The 19,128-nt window shown below is 50.7% G+C and overlaps 1 protein-coding gene across 1 annotated transcript in view; it reads left to right on the top strand.

Annotated features, from left to right (window-relative positions):
• The window catches only part of CSMD2 (CUB and Sushi multiple domains 2), a gene marked incomplete at its 5' end in the record, with an annotated part of 130,994 nt that overhangs the window by 90,074 nt on the left and 21,792 nt on the right, over positions 1 to 19,128 (top strand). The window contains 11 exons of the mRNA XM_010132318.1: positions 668 to 856; positions 1,576 to 1,722; positions 2,641 to 2,829; positions 7,813 to 7,998; positions 8,292 to 8,486; positions 9,772 to 9,945; positions 10,303 to 10,476; positions 12,853 to 13,026; positions 13,862 to 14,050; positions 16,548 to 16,727; positions 19,039 to 19,126. Of these exons, the coding sequence (XP_010130620.1) occupies positions 668 to 856; positions 1,576 to 1,722; positions 2,641 to 2,829; positions 7,813 to 7,998; positions 8,292 to 8,486; positions 9,772 to 9,945; positions 10,303 to 10,476; positions 12,853 to 13,026; positions 13,862 to 14,050; positions 16,548 to 16,727; positions 19,039 to 19,126 (1,885 nt within the window). The remainder of the gene's footprint in view (positions 1 to 667; positions 857 to 1,575; positions 1,723 to 2,640; positions 2,830 to 7,812; positions 7,999 to 8,291; positions 8,487 to 9,771; positions 9,946 to 10,302; positions 10,477 to 12,852; positions 13,027 to 13,861; positions 14,051 to 16,547; positions 16,728 to 19,038; positions 19,127 to 19,128) is intronic.

Genomic DNA, 19,128 nt, shown 5'->3' with positions numbered 1-19,128 from the left:
CCTGCTGGTGCTTCTGTTCACTCCAGCCGTGATTATTTCATCTCCTTCATTCCCTCCTATCTGAACATTTTTACCATATAATGGGATATTTTTCTGTAGCTTTATTCTCTCTGAAATAGCATGAACTGAAGGAGAGAAGGGGAGGTCATTCAATTATTTACTGATGGTTGTTAGCCCGGGGGTAAAGGGACTGCTTAAATTACATCTGGCCACCAATTTATAGAGGTCAAAAAATCACTGATGGGATTAAGGATTTGGAAGGAATACACTGTTCTTTCTGGATAGTTCTGGCTGTTTTCTATTAATACAAGTACAGGGTTTGTGCTGGGCCTTAGTGACGATTATGGGTAAGTGAAGAGCCCTTTCTCTGCCTTTTGCTCATTTTGTGTGTTTGCCTCCTTTTCTGGGACTTTTTTGCTGGCCTTTTTATTTAGCGTTTTCAGCTGGATTTATTATTTCCAGCGGCTGAATGGCATGTAGTGATTAGAGAAAGGAATTGGAGTTCTCATGTCCTAGTTAATAACTCCGTGGGTGATCAGGGATAAACCTGTAGTTCCACGCCTTGTTCTAACCCGGGTAGTAAAGTTTCCAGGGATTCCTGAGGAATGTTTTGGAACTTGAATAGGAAAATCCATTTTCTGTTGTCTGTCCTTCACGTTTCCTGCAGTGCACTGTCCGATGAACGGGCTTCTGACAGACTCCACCGGTGTGATCCTCAGCCAGAGCTCCCTGGGAGGTTACCCTCATTTTCAGACCTGTTCTTGGGTGGTGAAGGTAGAGCCCGGCTATAACATCTCTCTCACCATAGAGTACTTCCTGAGTGAGAAGCAGTATGATGAGTTTGAAATCTTTGACGGTAAGAGACTCACCAGTTTGACTTGAGTAGCAGCTGGGGAGAAGGAGAGGAACGGGCGAGTTTTGTCAGTTGTTGATCTCTGTTCCCAGAGCACTCTGGGAAGAGCTTTCCACTGCTCTGCCTGTAACCTTCTGTGGGACTTAAAGAAAGCTCCGCCTAAGATTCGCTGATTCTCTGGATAAGAGAATATCAATGATTTGATTTTTTGATGGATCTAAAGTATTTTTCAAAGCAGCAGGAGGTGGCAGTTTCCTGAGAGAAATTGTAGCAGAGATTTCTGGGAGGGGACAAGTTGAGAAAGTGGGGATTCGCCTCCCTGAAGCCCGTGCAGACCGGGTTTCTTAGACTCATGATCACTCATGAACTGACAGGGGGTCTGTTGGCACTCGCCATGCAGCAGCTTTGTGACCCAGTGCAGAACACAAGTGCTGCCACTCCTGTGGTTGCCCCTCAGGGCCGGCGCCGCAGGCGTGCTGCCTGGAGCAAAATCCTGCTCTTCCTGCCAGCGAGTGGGCTTTGTTTGCCAATGGTTTCCCAGGAGCCGGCTGCCTGCGCTGGGACTCGTGTTGACAAAAAACCCCTGAGCATGAGCTGCCGTTCCTGGACTCCAACAAAAGCTGCTGTCTACAGCTCCACAATATCTCTGCTCCTTCTGCAGAAACATGCCCTGGCACGTAAGGCCCACAAGTGAGTTTTCCTCGTTCTCTCCTTCCTTACAGGTCCCTCTGGCCAGAGTCCACTGCTCCTGTCACTGAGCGGGAACTACTCTGCCCCTCTGACCGTCACCAGCAGTGGGGACAAAGTCTACCTCCGTTGGTCCTCTGATCACGCCTACAACAGAAAAGGCTTCAAAATCCGCTACTCTGGTAAGCACGCAGCAAGGGACTAGATGCCTCTGCCAAGAACGTGGCCATCTCTTCAGCCCAGGAGCTCCACAGAATTGCTGCAGAGGGCCATGGGCCATCTGTGTCAGCAGAAGCTGCCAAGGCTCGGGCAGGCGCGTGGAGCCAGGCTCCTGAGCTGGCAAGGCTGGGGAAAGCAGGTTTCTTTCCAGGAGAAACGGTGAAGCTTTGGCTGGATTCTGCACCGTTCTAGAAGCAGAACCAGACTACGTGACCGTGGATGACGTGGCACTGGATGAACGAATCCCACCCCGTGCTGTGTTCCCCAATTATTGCGTCCTCGCAATGAGGCCTTTTGAGGTGTTTGAAGATGAACATCACGAAACATAAGATGTTTAGGAGCTGCTCGGTGCATGAGGCACACCTTAGGCATGACTGATGTGTTTCAGTGTCTGCAGCAACTCGTTTAAAACACCTTGTGCTCCTGCTCGGGCATTCTGCCGCTGCCCTCGCAGGAGTGGGACCGGGGAGTCATGTTGCTTGTTCAGCACAAAACCGCTGCTGGATACTGAATGTTCGCTGAGAATTCCTTAAAATGAATTACTGCGTTTGGGAACTTTGCAAATCTTCATTAATGGGAGTTATAAAACTGGGTTGCGAACTTGCCAGTATGTCGTAAATAAATAATGACTTTACTCAGTAAATGAATTAAGTAATATTTAATCATCAGAAATTAGTCGTTATTTCTAGAGCTGAGTGGAACTTGGATAGTAGCCCTGCACCCTCTCCCGCCTCGTCTCTGTATCTGTCCGTCACAAGTTCTCTGTTCCTTGTACAGCCTTAGGTCACGGTTAGAGCTGCGATTCCTGAGAACAGGAAGAGAGTTCGTCTCGATACTGCCCATCCAGTGACTGATTTATTTTCTTTTGCCTCTCTCTCCAGCTCCTTACTGTAGCCTCCCGAAACCGCCAGCTCATGGGCTGATTCTGAGCCAGACAGGTCTGCACCCTGGCAGCACGATCCGCTTCGGCTGTGACACAGGCTACCGTCTCGTGGGCCACAGCACCACCACCTGCACCCAGCACCCTCAGGGGTACTTCCACTGGGACGGGGCCATCCCTCTGTGCCAAGGTGAGCGCAGGCAAATGTAGCATTAGAGGCTCCGGGAGTCCTCGGAAGGACTGGGGAAAATGCAGTAGAAATAAAAACCTATTGTAATTCCCCCATTTCTGTGCTGAGAACAGGCTTGAGCTACAGATGGCCAGCGAAAGGGGCTCCTCTTGTATCCAAGTGCTTGGGAATAGGTGGGCAGGAAGGGAAGGGAGTGACTTAGGATGGGGCAGGAAAAAAGCATCTGTGTAAAGGCTACTGCTGTAGAAGTGTTAGAACTCTCAGTAAAGGCACAGCCAAGCCTTGGTAAGGGTGGCAGAAGCTATTGCTTGGAAGAATCTGGAAAGGCTGGCAGGAGCGCAGGTCCCGCTGGGTTTCAGGGAGAGGAATTTCCTTTGGTATTTCTGGAAGTGCCCTCTTAGGTCTGTGTGTGCCAATGGGGTATAAGAAATTTCTTGGGATTGAGATGGTGCCCAGTTTCTGCTGGCTTCATTTAAGATTTAGGCGTGTACTTGTTCTTTCCACATTTCCTCCTAATTAACCGTAATCTTTATGACATATCATACTTAGCATGGGGCTCCTTCCAGGCGTGGGAGGGAAGGGGAGGACAGGGCAATGTGCTGCGGGGGGCTTTGCTTCTGCGCTGTTCTGTCTCCCTCGCCATGTTCAGTTTCTGATTGCACCGTTTTCTCAGTCCGCCAATCATCCCTGTTCCTTTGTGTGGAGAAAATGCCCATCTTTATTCTGATGAAGCCTTTCAGTGTCTTTGAACATTCATCCATGTTCCAAGGGACCGAGCACTGGGGATTAATATTGCATTGACTTCCCTGGAAACTGGCCAGAGAACAGAGACAGCATAGGCAAAATCTCACTACGGTGTCTGCATTGTTGTCCAGTCCAAGCTGTAAGGAAAAGCAGGATTATTTAGTCTGGGGTTTGAAAAACTCCTTCCTGTTCTCCTGAATCACTTAGTCGCCTTGGAATTTGCACAGGGGGTGCAAGCAGTCTTGCCTCTAAAGGGTGGGTTTGTGCTGTGGGTGTGCCATCTCTCTGAGCCCTCTCAAGGCTGATTTACTTGAAGGTGAGTCGAAAGCAGTAAACCAAGACCCTGCGACCCAGTCCCATGGGCGAGGGGGAGCTGGGCAGCTGGGCACAAGCTCAGGTAGTGATTTAAGCCTCCACGATAACGGGGACAAACGCAGAGTGCTGGACTGAGCAGAGGAACCGCGCAGCAAGACGGGCAGGCGTGAGGGCTGTCATGGCAACTGTGCCTCCCGAATCCTGAGCCCAGCGTAAGGAATTTCTGTGATGTACTGCGTCTTTTCTAAGGAAAATCATGTCATCAAGAGTAGGTACGAATGCTACTAAGTCCTCCCAGCCGTGGTGTGCTGGAATGCCACCCGAGCCTCCTGTTCAGCTCCAAATTCTGTATTACTTCCAAGAGGTGTAATGGTTTGTGGGGAATGGGGTTTGAAATGTGGAGGCAGGGAGGAGAGAGAGGCTGTGTGGGGAGGATGGGAGAGGATGTACTTGGGTGAGGCACTGTCTGACAGCAACGATTCAAAGCAGGAACGAGTCCCAGGCTGCCGGGGACATCCTGGGCTAGACATGTGGGGGATCTGGTGCAATGTTGCTGAGCACTCCGGGTTTGTGCCATGGGGTGGAGGGGTGTTGGAAGAGAATTTCCCATGGGAGCTGCATGAGAAGAACGAAACCCACCCCGTGCTGTTCTGGTTCAGCTGAACATGGGACATGTCAGGAGCTCCATTGACACAACCCACAGTGCCACTGCATGGCAGAGAAAGAATTTAGGGGCCAATCGATAGTATTTTAGACAGGCTCCTGCTCCAGTTTCCCCTTTGCAGGGGTGTCTGTCCCCACTGACCCCACAGTTTGCAGCTTGGTCAGGATGTCCTTCTGAAGAGCCTGTCTCTCTCCAGCGAGGAGGAGAGCTTGCTGGTCACGTTAGATCCTGAGGTTGAAATAGTCCCTTTGGGAAAGTCATCTTGTCTCTCTGTTTCTCCATTTTTACATCAAGGATCCTCACACTGGCCCGTGGTTATCAAGTGCCTTGGAATGGGTGCAGGAGGTGAGTGAGCAGCAGCGAACCAGAGCTGCAGGAGAATTCACGGCAGAGCAGCTCCCCCCGCTGGCCTCTAGCAGCTGGTGGCTAGGGCTGGCTCCGCTCTTCTTGCCCACTTCAGCTACATAAAATCCAACATCCTTTTTTTATTTCTCCCACGTTGCTCTCAAAGCCAACTGGCACCCTTTTGTTTTGGGCTGTACTCCGTTTCTTATCCTTTCTGGTGGCCAGAGCCACGTGGCAGAGGTTTGGGAACTCGATCCGCAACACTCCACAAATTGCTCACGCTATCAGCGGTGTCAGGAGGAGGGGAACTGGGGTGCCCGTGAACACATGGTCTAGTTAACAAATGACATTTCCCATCTCTCCTTTCTGCCAGCACATAATCCTCTTCCCCTTCCCACTCCCCTCTGAATAATCTTTACTACGTGCTCTGTCCTAGCTGACATTTATGGAAGCAGCAGAGAATATTCCGCAGGGAACAATCTTGCGTTGGCACAATAGGGGACAACACGACATGATCTAATATGCCTTTCTGTCTCTGCTGCCTATTTTTAAGCTGCTTTGTTTTTTGGAATCCCAGCTGCAGATTTGCTTCATAGCCTCTGTCCCTTTTCCTAGCACATCATCTTCCTGCAGATAGTTTCTGTATCTGTGCACCTCCATAAGTGCTCCTTCTCTGTTTTCCCTGGACCACCTTCTCCAAGCCAGAGGCTGGTTTGCTTTCCTCTGCAACAACTACTCTCTTTCACCATCTCTGACTCTGGTGGATTGTGGTGCCCTCAATTTGAGCCTCAGAAATGCTCTTTGGAGCAGATGGCAGGTTTATTGCTATCACAAAAATGAAGCATCTCTGCTTTGTGCGGGGCTCTGTAAATAAAAAGGTACTAATACCCCATTCTGCTCAAGGGTGCCGGGATGGCAGGGAGGGCGAGATCCTGCCTTTGGGTGCAGGGCACTGGAGCCTGCTCGGGGCAACAGCGGTCACAACTCCAGCTGGCTCTTCATGTCATAGCCCGGCCATCTGTAGGTGAAGAGGGTTAAGAGGGTTTATTATTTTTGGTGGTTTAATGAACTTTTTAGTTACCTGCATCAGGCCCAGAGGCACTATGTTATTGCTAGCATTTGTCTCAGGGCAAAGTTTGTGCAATGTAAAGACTGTAAATGATCAAAGAGATCACTCGAGAGGCAGGAGGAAGGAGCTTGAGGGAGACAGGACTGGGCAGCGGTAAGTAATCTTTCCCCTGTGCGGAGAAACACAGGCAAGTGGCAGCCCAACCTCCCTGACACAGAGCACGGCCGGTCCTGGTCTCTCTGCACTCTGGTGTCCCTCCCTGTCAGTCTCGGTGCCTCAGGTCCTAGTGACAAATAGAGGTGACAAGCTTTGGCGAAGCATCAGGCTGCAGAACAGAACGGAGCAGAGGCAGGAGAAGGCTTTGCTGGGACAGTGGCATGGGGAGGGGGTCAGCTTTCTCACCAGCCTCTTGGGTTGGATTCAGCATCAGAAAAGGATAAGAGAACTGCCAGGTGGAAGTGGCAGAGCAGGACTTTCCAGGTCCCCTCTTCCTTTGCCTCCAAATGAAATTGGTATTCAGCGAGGCTGCTCGTCTAGACACCCAGTCTTGTAGAGAGATTCGCCAAGCTCCTTAGCTCGATGAAGTGACATACGTGTGATTATCATTTCAACCAGGGATATGCCTGATCGTGCTAATACGAGCCTGCTGAATTACTCACACCTATTAGCAACACCAGCATCTGCAAGGTGCTGTGTGATTGTGCTCCAGGCTGGGGCTCTGGCCGACTCATGTAGCAGGAGTGGGATAAAAGCATCTTGGAGCTTGAGTGGTAGAAAGTTCCAGTGGTGATGCTGATGCTGTACCCAGCAACGGTGCTCTGTGGGGTCCACATCACCAGAAGATGACTTTTTCTAGGGTTGCTGATTTTCTAGCCCTCATTTGTGTGCAGAGGGAATAAGGGGAAGGAGAATGTATGTTGTAGTATCAGTAGTTGCCTCAGGAGACGTAGACTGAGCCTCCAGTTCGTGGGTTAGCTGAGCGGGGGCAGCTCAGGCTGCTCCAGGAAGGAATGGAGTCCTGGGTTGGGATTCCCAGCTCTTCCAAACGCTGATTGAGAAAGGACCAAACTGGAGTGACTGCCTCCCAGCGCTGGTTTTCCCAGCAGCGGGGGAAGTGGGTAAGAGGGCTTGTCATGTATTGCGAAACGCTCGCGGCGTAGGCGAACGTGGTTCTGGTCAGGCTGTTGCATCCCGCTGTGACCTGCCCGGCCCCTTGCTGCCCTGTTTGGCCGCTCTCCTGGCTGCAGAACCGAGGGGTCTCGGCAGGCGTGGTGCAGAGCATCTCCTCCGAACTGCTGCCATCTTGAGCTGCTCTTTGGCATTGTGCCTCTTCAGCAGTTTTTTTCCCTGAATTTCCCATCGCCTTCTCAGCTGTAACGCTAAATTTAGCCTTCCTTCTGCCACAATATAATTACACAATTTGCTGCCTTATGTAATCCAGAAGTGCTGTTGGAAGGGGTTTTCGGGTTTGTTGCTGCTATGGCATGTAAATACAAAACGTTATTGCTTCCTAATCCTTTATCTCTGTGAGAGAACTTTTGAATACCAAGTCGATGCATTTTGTGCTCCAGATATTACAGAATGAGAGCCAGAGTCTCTTCCAGAAGGAACTGGTGTTCAGCATTGGCTTTGCTGTTACCATACTGCTAGACCGGAGCTGAAAATCTGATCCTCTGTGAAAGTGGGGATTCATTGTGGCTCCTGGGGTTCAGCACAGGGCAAGAGCTTTCGTAAATAGGAGAGCTTGGGATCTGGGCTTGCAGCTCCCCACAAACCCATGACAAAATTGGAAGCTGACTGATTTCTTAGCTATGGGTTTTTTTTTTTTCCCCCTCCTCCTTCCCAGCTGTCTCCTGTGGAGTCCCCCGAGCCCCAAAGAATGGTGTTGTCTTTGGCAAGGAGTACACAGTGGGAACGAAAGCCATGTACCATTGCAACCAGGGCTTCCAGCTGCAGCCCAGGGAGGAGCCCAGTGCTGAGTGCCTGCAGTCCGGGCACTGGAGTAACGGCAACCAGCCCCCGCAATGTGTGGGTGAGTGTCTGCAGCTGGTGCGGTCCTGTGAGGGGTGGTTTTAAAGTCCTGTCAGCAGTAGCTTCAGCTCTAGCCTGATCAGCTTTGTCTCACAGGAGCGATGTTCAGGACACCAGGTTTCTAAGCCTGTTTGACTGGGGTCCGATGTCCCCTCTCATGGTGTCCTGGTTTCCCACCTGTAAAACAGATGTTAATACTGTCCCCTGGGCACGCTACATAGAGCGCTCTGGAGCGAAATACCTATTAACATCTGTCTCATTTCTTTTCCCTGACTCACCACGTCTGGTTTTTAGCGGTCACCTGTCCCGATATCAACAGCATTGCAGTTGAGCATGGCCGATGGCGGCTGACCTACGAGATCCAGTACCACTACAACGCCCAGCTAATGCTCATCTGTGACCCTGGGTACTACTACACGGGCCAGCGGGTCATCAGGTGCCAAGCCAACGGGAAGTGGAGCATAGGCGAGCCGATGCCAACCTGTAAAAGTAAGAGCAGTGAAGATCGGGAGCCGTGCTGGGGCAGCCAGCTTCACGGACTGTCCTGCAGGGGAGGGAGTTCTGTGTTCCATTTGGTGGGTGTGCAAACCCACCCCAGCCCCGACTACTTCTGGCAGCATCTGGGAGCACAGCTGAGGAACTGCTCTGGTAGAAGAGAGTGTGAATGCAGCGAGAGGTCATCCATTGATCTGATTCTTGGTTTAATCCCAACAGCTCTGCGAGAACTCTGCCACACTGGCTCGCCTGTTGCTGCTGGGTCCCAGCAGTGTAGCTCTCACTGGGGCCAGATACTCCCAAGTTTGCTTTTAAGAAAGAAACCTTTTCCAATTTTGTGCAAACGCCAAGTTTACAGGGGCAACAGTGTCACCTGTAAATCAAGAGCACTCCTGGCAAACAAGCAGCTCGCTCAGGTGCTCTGACATGACTGCTGCGCTTTGGATCTTCTCTTTTGACAAAGGCAGAGCTTTTTTCTCCAAGTGCAGACAGAGACAGAAAAATTTCTCCTTCAGAATGGCAGCTCCCCCTTCTCTCCTGCCTCCCTTTGTTTCTGGAGATGCAACTGCCAGCTTTGGTGATAGATGTGGTTTTACCCCTGCTAGCTCTTCAGCCAGATCCGGGAGCGTGAGCCTGACCTCGGCATTATTGCCGCCTAAATTCAAATGACAGGACCTTGGCAGTGCGCTGAGGTCAGAAGCACCCAGCGCGAGTCTCCTGATTTCTTGCCGAGTGAGAAAGGTCCAGAGGGTTTGCAGGTCTTTAGGGCAGATAAAATAAAGAGCTGAAGTTTGTGGCTGGGGGCTGCATTTGCAGGGGCTCCTTGCCAGGCTCCAGCTGCAGCCACAAACCTCCCACAGAGGCTGGGAGCTCTGTCCTGGAAGTCAGTGTGAGGAAAAGCTGAGTGTCACTTTATAATTGGAAATACTGTGCTGTTTTGTGGCTTTTCTGGAAGTCAGACTTCCTGCCTGTATCTAGCAATGGGTTAACAACAGAAATATTCCTGTGTTAAAAACTTGTGTAGTTTCTTCCTAGCCAGTCTCATCTTCAGTACTTCCCTCGCATCCTGAAGCATAAATATTAATAGCACTTATGTTTGTCACCTCGCATAACACGACTCTGAATTGTTGTTATTATCTATGGAACTATTTAATAATCCTTCCCACTCGTTTCTGACTTCAATAACAACTCGTGGTGGGGAGCATCGCTGAGTGTCTGTCTTCAGAAAAACCCAACTCCCTGCCTGCGTCCGCTCACTGTGCTTTGGGATCTCTTCCAGTTATCTCTTGCGGAGACCTGCCGACCCCCCCGAACGGGAACAAGATTGGCACGCTGACCAGCTACGGGGCCACGGCCATCTTCTCCTGCAACACTGGCTATACCCTGGTAGGATCCCGGGTGCGGGAGTGCATGGCCAACGGACTCTGGAGCGGAGCCGAAGTGAGGTGTCTGGGTAGGTGATGGGTGCCTGTGGTGTGTGTTGGGAGAGAGTCCTGCTTGTGTTTCAGCAGGGAAGAGGATTTTGAGATTCAAGAAGGAACCCAAGGGAGGATTCAGCGCTGCCGATGCTGAGGGGTTTTAGCTAGCTCTGAAAAGGAAGCAGCTTTTGGTTGCTCGCTGCTCAGTAGATGTAAGGTGTCTCGAGATTAGAGAGCTTTAGTGATGACGCAGTGTTTTTACTGCTGCTGTGGTTTTATTTATGACTGCAGAGTCCCAGATTTGGATCCACCAGAGAGTCAGGGTGGCCTGTGATGCCTTCAGGAGGGGCAAGCGCAAGCTCTTGGTGACTCTCCCTGTCTCCCTCCCTCAGCGGGACACTGCGGTGTCCCCAGTCCCATCGTCAATGGGCAGATCAATGGAGAGAACTACAACTACCGCGGCAGCGTGGTTTATCAGTGCAACCCCGGCTTTCGCCTCATTGGAATGTCGGTGCGGATCTGCCAGCAGGACCACCGCTGGTCCGGGAAGACGCCTGTCTGTGTGCGTAAGTATGTGGTCAGGTTTCTTTAGCCCTGGTGGTTTCATACGCTGTGTTTCTAATGGGCGAGCCCGGTCGGGAGTGGGGTTTCTGAGGACAGCACCCTTGGGCGAGTTTAAAGGCAGACACAGCCCCGCCACGCACACCACGGTTGTCACCGTCTTTGTGACCCATGCACTGTGCTGGAGGAAAGTTGGTCTCTCTCTCCTCCTCTGATCCATGTTCACAAGTCACCTTGTACAACCTGTTTGTTTATTTTTCCAGTAGATAAGCTAATTAAGTCTCTGGGGCTCTAAGGTGTTAATAAGTTTAAGCATCTTATCATTGGACAGTGCAATCCGTGCATTTCCTATCATGATTCTCCAGTTGTTTGCTTCCGGCCTCTCCTGTCTTGCTTAGAGCTTTATGTGCTGAGGCACAATGGTAACAGCAAGATATGAAGGAATGACCTGTCAATGAACATGCAGATTCTAGCTTAAAAACAAGAAACAGCCTTCACTTGTCAGGGTTAGCAGTGGCTCCAAAATCTGGAGGGTGCCTGTGACTCTCTATGAGCTTTTTAGGAAAAGAATTGCTGGAAAGGCTGTCCCTGGGTCTGTGGAGGTGGGTTTGAATTGCTCCCATGTCAGCGGATGCTCTCTTGAAAAAGTTTTAATTCACTTGCCCCTGCCCAGTACTACCCCTGCATCAGCAAATTGCATTGATAGAGATGCCCCTGCTGCCAGGTGGATTTATGGAAGTGCAGGATTTTCTACACCCCCGTTGGCATGGCTCGTCTTGTTTCTTTCGGGAGGGACCAAACCCGAACGGAGCGGGTGAACGTCATTGTCTCTACCAGACAGCTGAACTAGGACGGGGCTGGTTCCTGCACAGCACCTTTGTTTGGCTCCACTTCATGCCAGCTTCTGACTCCAGCACCTGAAAACCCACCCAGCTTTTGTGCAGAGATCTGGAAAGGTGTCTCATGAGCAGCAGTTGGCCTTGAAGTTATTGCGCTACATCAGGCCTTACGGATAACATAAATTTAATGATGTTAAAGCAGGGCACTGCTGGGCTCTGAAATTAGATGCCTCGAGGCTTTATTGCTGCTGAAGAAGCTCAGGACGCTGTGTGTTAGCACGTTATCATTTCCTGGTGTCCGGGTATTTTCTCTTTAAACCTGTTGCAGTTGCCTCCTCCGTGTGAACAGGTCTTTTTGATCCATGCCAGCTGTGGGGAGCCTTTTTTTTCTGGACCAGAATCTATCACTGGTTTGAAAACCTGTGTAATCATATTCAGAAGTACCTCAGAGAATCAGGCATCTGGTCCCTGCTGCACTGCAAGACTGCCTCGCCTCCTGCTTTTTAAACCTCCTGTACCAGTCTCCAGCTTGCATGAGGAATAAATCCCCATCCCCGTGGTATAGTCCAGCCCCGGCAGTCAAACGTGTGGTGGATCTTTTGTGGGAATCTCATCTTCCCCTCTAGCTTCTGGCTTTGGCAGCTGTACAGCTCAGCTGCTGGACTTTCACTGATGGACCATTACCTGTGTCAGCATGACAGTAATCCGTATTGCGTTGTCCTCGGCTGTCGGAAGATGTCGCGTTCCTTCAGCAGCTAAAAATCTCCGTACGGCGTATCCTCACGTTGCTTTTGCACAGTGGAACTCGACGCTGTGCTCAAAGCAAAGGTCTCCAGGCTGCCCTCTCAGTAGGGGCTGTATCCTCCCTGCATCACCCCCCCTCTGCCCAGGTGCCACCAGAGTGCCCCAGGGCTCAGACTGGGACCATTTAGCCCTTTAACTTGCCACTGGCCCACACTAACATCAACCACAGGAACAAGAGCTGCACAAAAATCTCATTTCAGGGCTTTAGAAATAAAGGTTTTTCTGCCAAAGTTCTTCAAATTTAAAGTAGGAACAGTTAAGCTTTCTAGGTCATATGCTAGAAACCTGATTTTTCTTATGTTTTTCCTCTCTTTTAACTATTCCTCCAGGTGTAACTTTACACTGCAGTGAGCATACATCTTACACCAGGGAGAGGGAGGAAAACATCAGGTTTCACGACTGTGTGTGTGATGCCCAGGGTAACGTAAGGCAATAGATTAATTGCAGTAGCTGGGATTTTTGAAGAGGAGCTCTAGGGATTTACGGTGTAAGTCAGTAGGATGCTGGCACTCAGCTGCTTAGCGAGCGCTTCACAGAATTCCTTATGCCAGTAAAATGAACAGAGGTACCATGCTCTCAGCTTGATTCAGTATTTCAGCAGGGCTGGCCACAAGTCTTCGAAGTCGGTGTCAGTTTGGGGGGATTTTTTTATGGTCAACTTCCTTGGGAACTTTTCCCAATGGATAGTCTTCTTTCTTCCAGGCAAAAATAAGTAACCACTCTCATTTCTATTTGTAGCTATCACTTGCGGCCACCCTGGCAACCCTGCCAATGGCTTGACCCAAGGGAGTCAGTTCAATTTGAATGATGTGGCCAAGTTTGTGTGCAGCACTGGGTACCGCCTGGAAGGAGCGTCGCAGTCTCAGTGCTTGGCCAACGGCCAATGGAGCAGCACCCTGCCCGCCTGCCGCGGTGAGTCCTCTGCCTCCACCCCGGGCTGGGCAAGTCAGACTTGTCTCCACCTTCTTCCTTGGTTTCTCTGGGTTCCTAAAATCCAGCTTGACACTCGCAAATTCACATAAAACAAAGCTCGTGGTTCCTCAGGAACGTACAAGCGATGTTTGAGCTCCGAGGGCCTGTGTAAATCTCATGCAACAAAGCTGATCTTCCCTTGGGCTTCACTCAAAGCTGTTGATGGGCCCTGTCTAGCCCTGCATCCTCCAAGACACTGAAGTGTGTGGTGTAGGCGGGAAGGACACAGGAAGATACCAGGCCAGACCCATAGCAGTGGTCATCCTGGTAACCCCAGAGCAGTTTACACAAAGCAAACACCGCAGTCTTTGTGCAGAGCCCTTTCTCCCTCTAGGCTGCTCTACTTCCCCTGGCATAGCACTCAAGATCACTTACCACGTTCCCTCCCCTCCCTACACTCCCTTCCTCTGTTCTCCCTTAGTCCAGCATCTCTGTCGATGCTCTTGCTGTGTTGGTCAAGAAATGGGTTATTCATAACTGGCCGATGTTAAGTCCTAGTTTGAGGGCAGAAAGCAAGGCTCTGCTGCTGAGCCTCGCATGGCAGGGCAAGAGGCGGCAGCATTGCCTCTATCTTTTTCCATTTTAATAAGAATTTTTTCCATTTCTGGCCCAAAGAATCTTAAAAAAAAAAAAAAAACCCAACACCCCTAAACTGTTGAATATATGATTTGCAATTCTTTTCCTCTTTTCTTGCTCATTTTTGGAGAATCCTTTGTTCTTTGTTACACCCTTTGTTTTGTTGTTTTTTTTTGTTGTTGTTGTTGTTTGTTTGCAGTTGTAAACTGTACTGACCCCGGGCACCTGGAAAACAGCATCCGTCAAGTGCAGCCGAATGGTCCTCACAGATTCAGCTTTGGAACAACAGTCTCGTATCAGTGCAGCCATGGATATTACTTACTGGGTACTCATGTCCTTACCTGTCAGGGGGATGGCACTTGGGACCGTGCCCTCCCACAGTGTCTTTGTAAGTTCTTCAGACTAATACCATCCACCCCAGGTTTTCAGCCCGCATAGTTCTCTGTTGCGTAGCCGAGTGGTTATGTAAAGAGTGGGGATCCAAAGCCCTCTGTGATCCGTGAGAATCCTTCATCAGCTTCTCTGGCCTCTGGATCCTGCCCACAGCAGGAAAACCTGTGGTCTGAGGAGAGAAATCCTGTTAGAGACAGTTTCCCTTTGCAGGGGAAGGCAGCTCCCACTGAGCTTTACTGGTTTTGTGCAGCTCTAGCACAAGTGTTGTGGGTGAAGGGCAGCAGAACCTCTGCGACACAGCTCTTCGCAGGCAGGTAGCAGCGTGCAGTTAGCCCGACAGAGGAGAGCGTGTTTAGCCCGGCTCCGTCCAGCCGCTCATCCCTGCGGCTTTGGGGAAAGAAAAGGCCAGAGTCACGGTGGATCACTGCACTCTGCTGCGATGCAGATGCTAAAGAGGATTCGCGTCCTGTCCCTTGCTCTACATTTTTCCTCCATTCTGAAAATATCCTGGTCCTTTCTGCCCTTTGCAGAGAGAATTGAGAGGTTCTGGGTGATGGTTTGGTTTAAGGGGTATTTCCAGCAGCACAGAAAGACAGAATACTCCTGATGATCCCGAGCTCTGGTGGTCATAGCTAGTCCCGGAGATCTCTATGTGTTGTATGAAGGGTAGTGGTGTCCCCATCTTATACTGGGACAAACCGAGGTCCCAGGTGTGTTTGGAGTTGATGTAGGGCTGCCCAGTGAGCTGGTGGCAGAGGCAGAGCAGACCCCTGGCTGAGCAGCCCCCAGCACTGCAGGTATTTCCTTTTGGAGACTGAAGCTGCTGCCATCTCGTTACCTGGCAAAATGAACCGCTAAAGCCATCAGAAATGGAGCTGCTTCAGTTCAAATTGGCTCAGCTGTTCCAAAGCCATGACTTCCTTTTTTTTTTTTTTTTTTGTTGTATTATCCGTTGACACTTAGCCGCACTAAGCAGTTTTGGGCACGTTCCCCTTTCCTTTTGTCAGCAGCATGCCACTGTCCCACGTTCGCAGCACCCTGTACAGCCCCGGGGGAATGGACAAGTGATCCCCACGTGTTCCCGCAGCACAAGGGCTCGGTGTGGGGGGTTACTTTGAAAACCTGGGAGCCCAATTCCTCAGGCTCCCTTAGTCCACAGCTCTCCAGCTAAGCAAAGGGAATCTACTTCCTTAGAATGCTGAGCAGCCATTGACTTGGAGGATTGTGGGCATTCCCAAAACTTTGGAAACTCAGGTCAGTTTTACAACTAATAATCTGGATTCAGGGGCTTGATAGTTTTAAGAAAAAAAAGGGAAATATTTTTGCATATCTTTGTTTTCTGTATGTTGAGCTCAAGATGCACTCAATGCTGGAACCCAAACCCCTTTGAAGGGATTATAGATGAGTACCTAAAATTACCAGGCACTTTCAAAAACATAAATTAAGAAGGTTGATGCCAGACAAGCTCGTGTTACAAATGATGTCTCCTGCCTGTTTCTGAGGAGGGAGTAAAACAGAGTTGATCCCCTTGAGGGGTGGGAGAGCGAGTCCAATAAGTACCTGGGAGCAGAGCCTAACTCATCAGAAGAAACAGCCTTCACACTGTGTACATAAATCCTTTAAAAACCTCAATACCAGCACAGGTTTTAAGCTTAGCTGGGTCTGCTGGAGTGTCTGTTATTAAATTGTTAGTTACAGTGTGAGTTTAAGTATTAGCTATCAAACCCATTTCCTTGCAAAGCGTCCTTGGTTTTAGTCACAGCTCTGCAGCAGTATATTTCAACGCCCACGTGCCCCATCATATGCGTGTTCTCTTTTTTTATTGGAACATACATCGTGTTTTCTACCTAATGCCAGTGTTGTTATTTTTAGACTCGAGGAGAGGGAGAAAAGATATCCGTTACGGCCGCTTTCCTTCAGAAAGCGAGTGGTGCGTGGTCTTTATGCCGAGCATCCTCATCCAAAGCTGTCTGAGGCCCCAAGATCTGTCAGAGTATTTGTCAACAGCCTCCCTGTCTCCACTCTGATTGCTGAGCTAAAGTAAACCTATTAATTATTGTTAGTGGTGATTTTTCGCCAGCAGCAGTTGAGTGAGCAGCGCTCAGTTGCGCGGCTGATGTGCTCAGGTGTGACACGGCATCGATGGCAGCTCTGTGTCACAGGACCTGGTGCTGTCAATGGAGTGGGAGGGTAAGTCTGTGAATGGAAATATTCATGTTTAAGAAGGGCTGAATTTTCTAAGGAACCTGCCAAATGCAGTCAGTGTCCAGACTAGGTATTTATGCCCAAACCCTTGGCAGCTCTTACAGGGTGAGCTCTTGACCTCCAGAAGGAGATGGATGCAAGGTCTGCTGTGCCACACCTGCACCATGGCACAAGCCACTGAGTGCTGGGTGGGCTCTGGGGCAGACAAGTGTACCTGCTGCGTCTGCCTTCACACCAGCATCACAGGCAGTTCCCTCCTGGTTGAGGCTGTTGTATGTCTCTTGCAGTGGTCTCTTGTGGCCACCCTGGCTCCCCGCCCCACGCTCAGATCTCGGGTGACAAGTACACTGTTGGCTCCGTGGTCCGCTACAGCTGCCTGGGGAAACGGACTCTGATCGGCAACTCCACCCGCATGTGCCAGCTCGATGGGCGCTGGAGCGGCTCCCTGCCGCACTGGCGGGGGAACCGTCCTCGTAGGGGGAGGTCCCCCCGCATGTGCCAGCGCGATGGGCGCGGGAGCGGTTCCCTGCCGCACTGCTCAGGTGAGGTGGGCCCCGGGAAGGAGGGAACGGGGCAGTCCCATCCTCCACTACCCCTTTTTATCCTGCTGTACTTTCTGAGCTGGAGAGATACACATGCTGCAGAGGGGGGGTGTGGAAGACTCTGAAAATCACTGTGTCTCAGCTCTCCAGTCTCCTGTAAGAGGGGTGATAAGCACTGGCAGAAAGTAAACCACTCGGCTTGTAAGATGAGAAATAAATCACTGCAGCAAATGTTTGTGGTAGGAGGTGTGTGGCAGCCTGCTGTGCTGCTTTACAGCCTTCTCCAAGTGGAGTCTGTACTGGATAAACGTGTCTTATGCAAAATTGGGTCCTGTCTGCAGCATCTGACCCTCTTTCTCATGGTTTCCAGTAAAAGAAGCTCATGTGGCCTCATTCCAGGGCCTGACATCTGCTGTTATGGCACCATAGTAGACCCAGGTCTGCACAAGGCAAGTGGAAGCTGGTACAGTAAGTTTCCACATCACCAGCATCTCCTCTGAGAGCAGTTTGGCAACAAAATTCCATTCCCGCTCCCATGCCAGAGGGAGAAAGGGCTTGCACTGAAAACATCCTGATAAGGGAAGAAGTCCCAGATGAGGCAGACTTGGGTTAAAGTCGTGGGGTGCAGTGAGAGGATCTTGCCTCTTGCCAAGCCTTCCTGAAATTGGCATGCTGGGCTCTCCGCTGACAGCCTCCAGTGGAAGGAAGGTTGCCGAACAACTGGCAGGATGCTGGGCAAAGCCCTCCCCTCACCATCCCATCACTTGTTCCTTGGAGAGCAGAGAGGCAGACAAGATAAGAACTTAGTTGGAGCAAAGCATCTGGGACAAGTGTTAATTTTTAATTATGCCACTTAGATTTAGCAGCTCCACTTGACCAAGTTTAACCTTTGCTTTGGAAGGGAAAAATAAATGAAGCACAAAGTCATTCTCCTGTTCAGAAGCTGTATCTGCTGAGTTCTTGATGCGTAGCTGCTCGGAAGGGGTTTCTGCTCTAATTTGTGCCTTTCCCCTCTCATGGTTTTCACTGTCTGTCCTGTCACCTTTTTGGGGGGTGGTTTGGAAATTTGACCGGTTCCTTCTGACATCTGTTGTGTGATTTTTCTGAATGACTTCGTGGAGGCAGCTTTAGACCAAGACTGATGGCATTTGACAGGCCCTCTCTGACTGGGGGCCAGCTGAATGCCCAGTACCTCAAAACCAGGATTTCCACCTAAGGGCTTGGAGAGATGCTCCTCTGTTACACTGAACCCTGGCAGAACCAGTGAAGGGGCAGAAGAGAGCTCGGATCGTGTCCTGCCGAAGGTTCTCCAGTGTGTGCAGAGGATCCTTGTGGTGTGGCAGCAGTTTTTGCAAGATGAAACAAAAGGCTTTGATAGAAGTCACTGTGTGAAAGAAAATGGTGAACCTGGAGCATTCAGCCCCTTCTCTTTACAAGCAAGTGCATTCCCTGGGTGATTAACATGCTCATTGTGGTTGAGGTTACACGTAGCACTGCAAAGACTCTACCTGCAGCAAGGCGCAGATTGCCCAGGAGCCAGAACCTCGTTACTGGCTGCAGGAGCATGAGAGTCCTTCCTGGCTCAGGGGTGGACGTGTTTACACAGGTCATTAGCGGATAAAGCCAAGAACAGGTACACGTGGCAGGAGCCTGTGTCAGGCAGGAGGGAGGTGGGCATTTCTCCAACCTGCTCGAGAGCCCCCGCAAGGCATTTGCTGCAACTGCTCCCTCCCTCCTGTCCCCCGAACTTACACCCAGCAGCTCCAAGAGCTCACAACTTGTACAAGCGGATGTTTCTCAGCTGGAACCCTCCCGCCTCTGTGCTCCAAACCCAACAGCTTCTTGTTCTGCAGATACAATGGGGCGTGCTGAGGTGGCTTGGAGCATGTTGTAATTTCTGCTTTGAGGGAAACCATCCACATGACTGATGCTGGCAGCTGGGCTGCTGTCGGCTGGAGCAGCTGCTGCCAAAAGCAGCTGCAGCTGGTGGAGGCTCCATCTCGAGATTCAGGAGTTATGGCCATGGTTTGCAACCAGCTTAAAACCATTGGGCTCCTGGAGTCAGGGGACGTTTCGTCTGGAATTTCTGCGCTTTGCTGAGAGCCAGAGTTAAATCCAGTCAGTCGGACAGGCCAATCCTGTAGGCTGGCCCTCTGAACATGTGCAGCTGAGAGGGAAGAAAGGCCAAACCCTGTTACTTGCTTACTCTGCTGATGCTCTGCTCTTTTCTTAACAGGAGGCAGCCAGGGGGTGTGTGGTGACCCAGGGATCCCCTCTCATGGCATTGGGCTGGGGGATGACTTCGATGTCGGCAGTGTGGGGCGGT

This window comes from Buceros rhinoceros, unplaced genomic scaffold (genome assembly GCF_000710305.1).
Source record: "Buceros rhinoceros silvestris isolate BGI_N320 unplaced genomic scaffold, ASM71030v1 scaffold883, whole genome shotgun sequence".
Lineage (NCBI taxonomy): Eukaryota > Metazoa > Chordata > Aves > Bucerotiformes > Bucerotidae > Buceros > Buceros rhinoceros.
The sequence above is the reverse complement of the archived record's forward strand: the minus strand, read 5'-3'. Positions and strand labels throughout refer to the sequence as shown.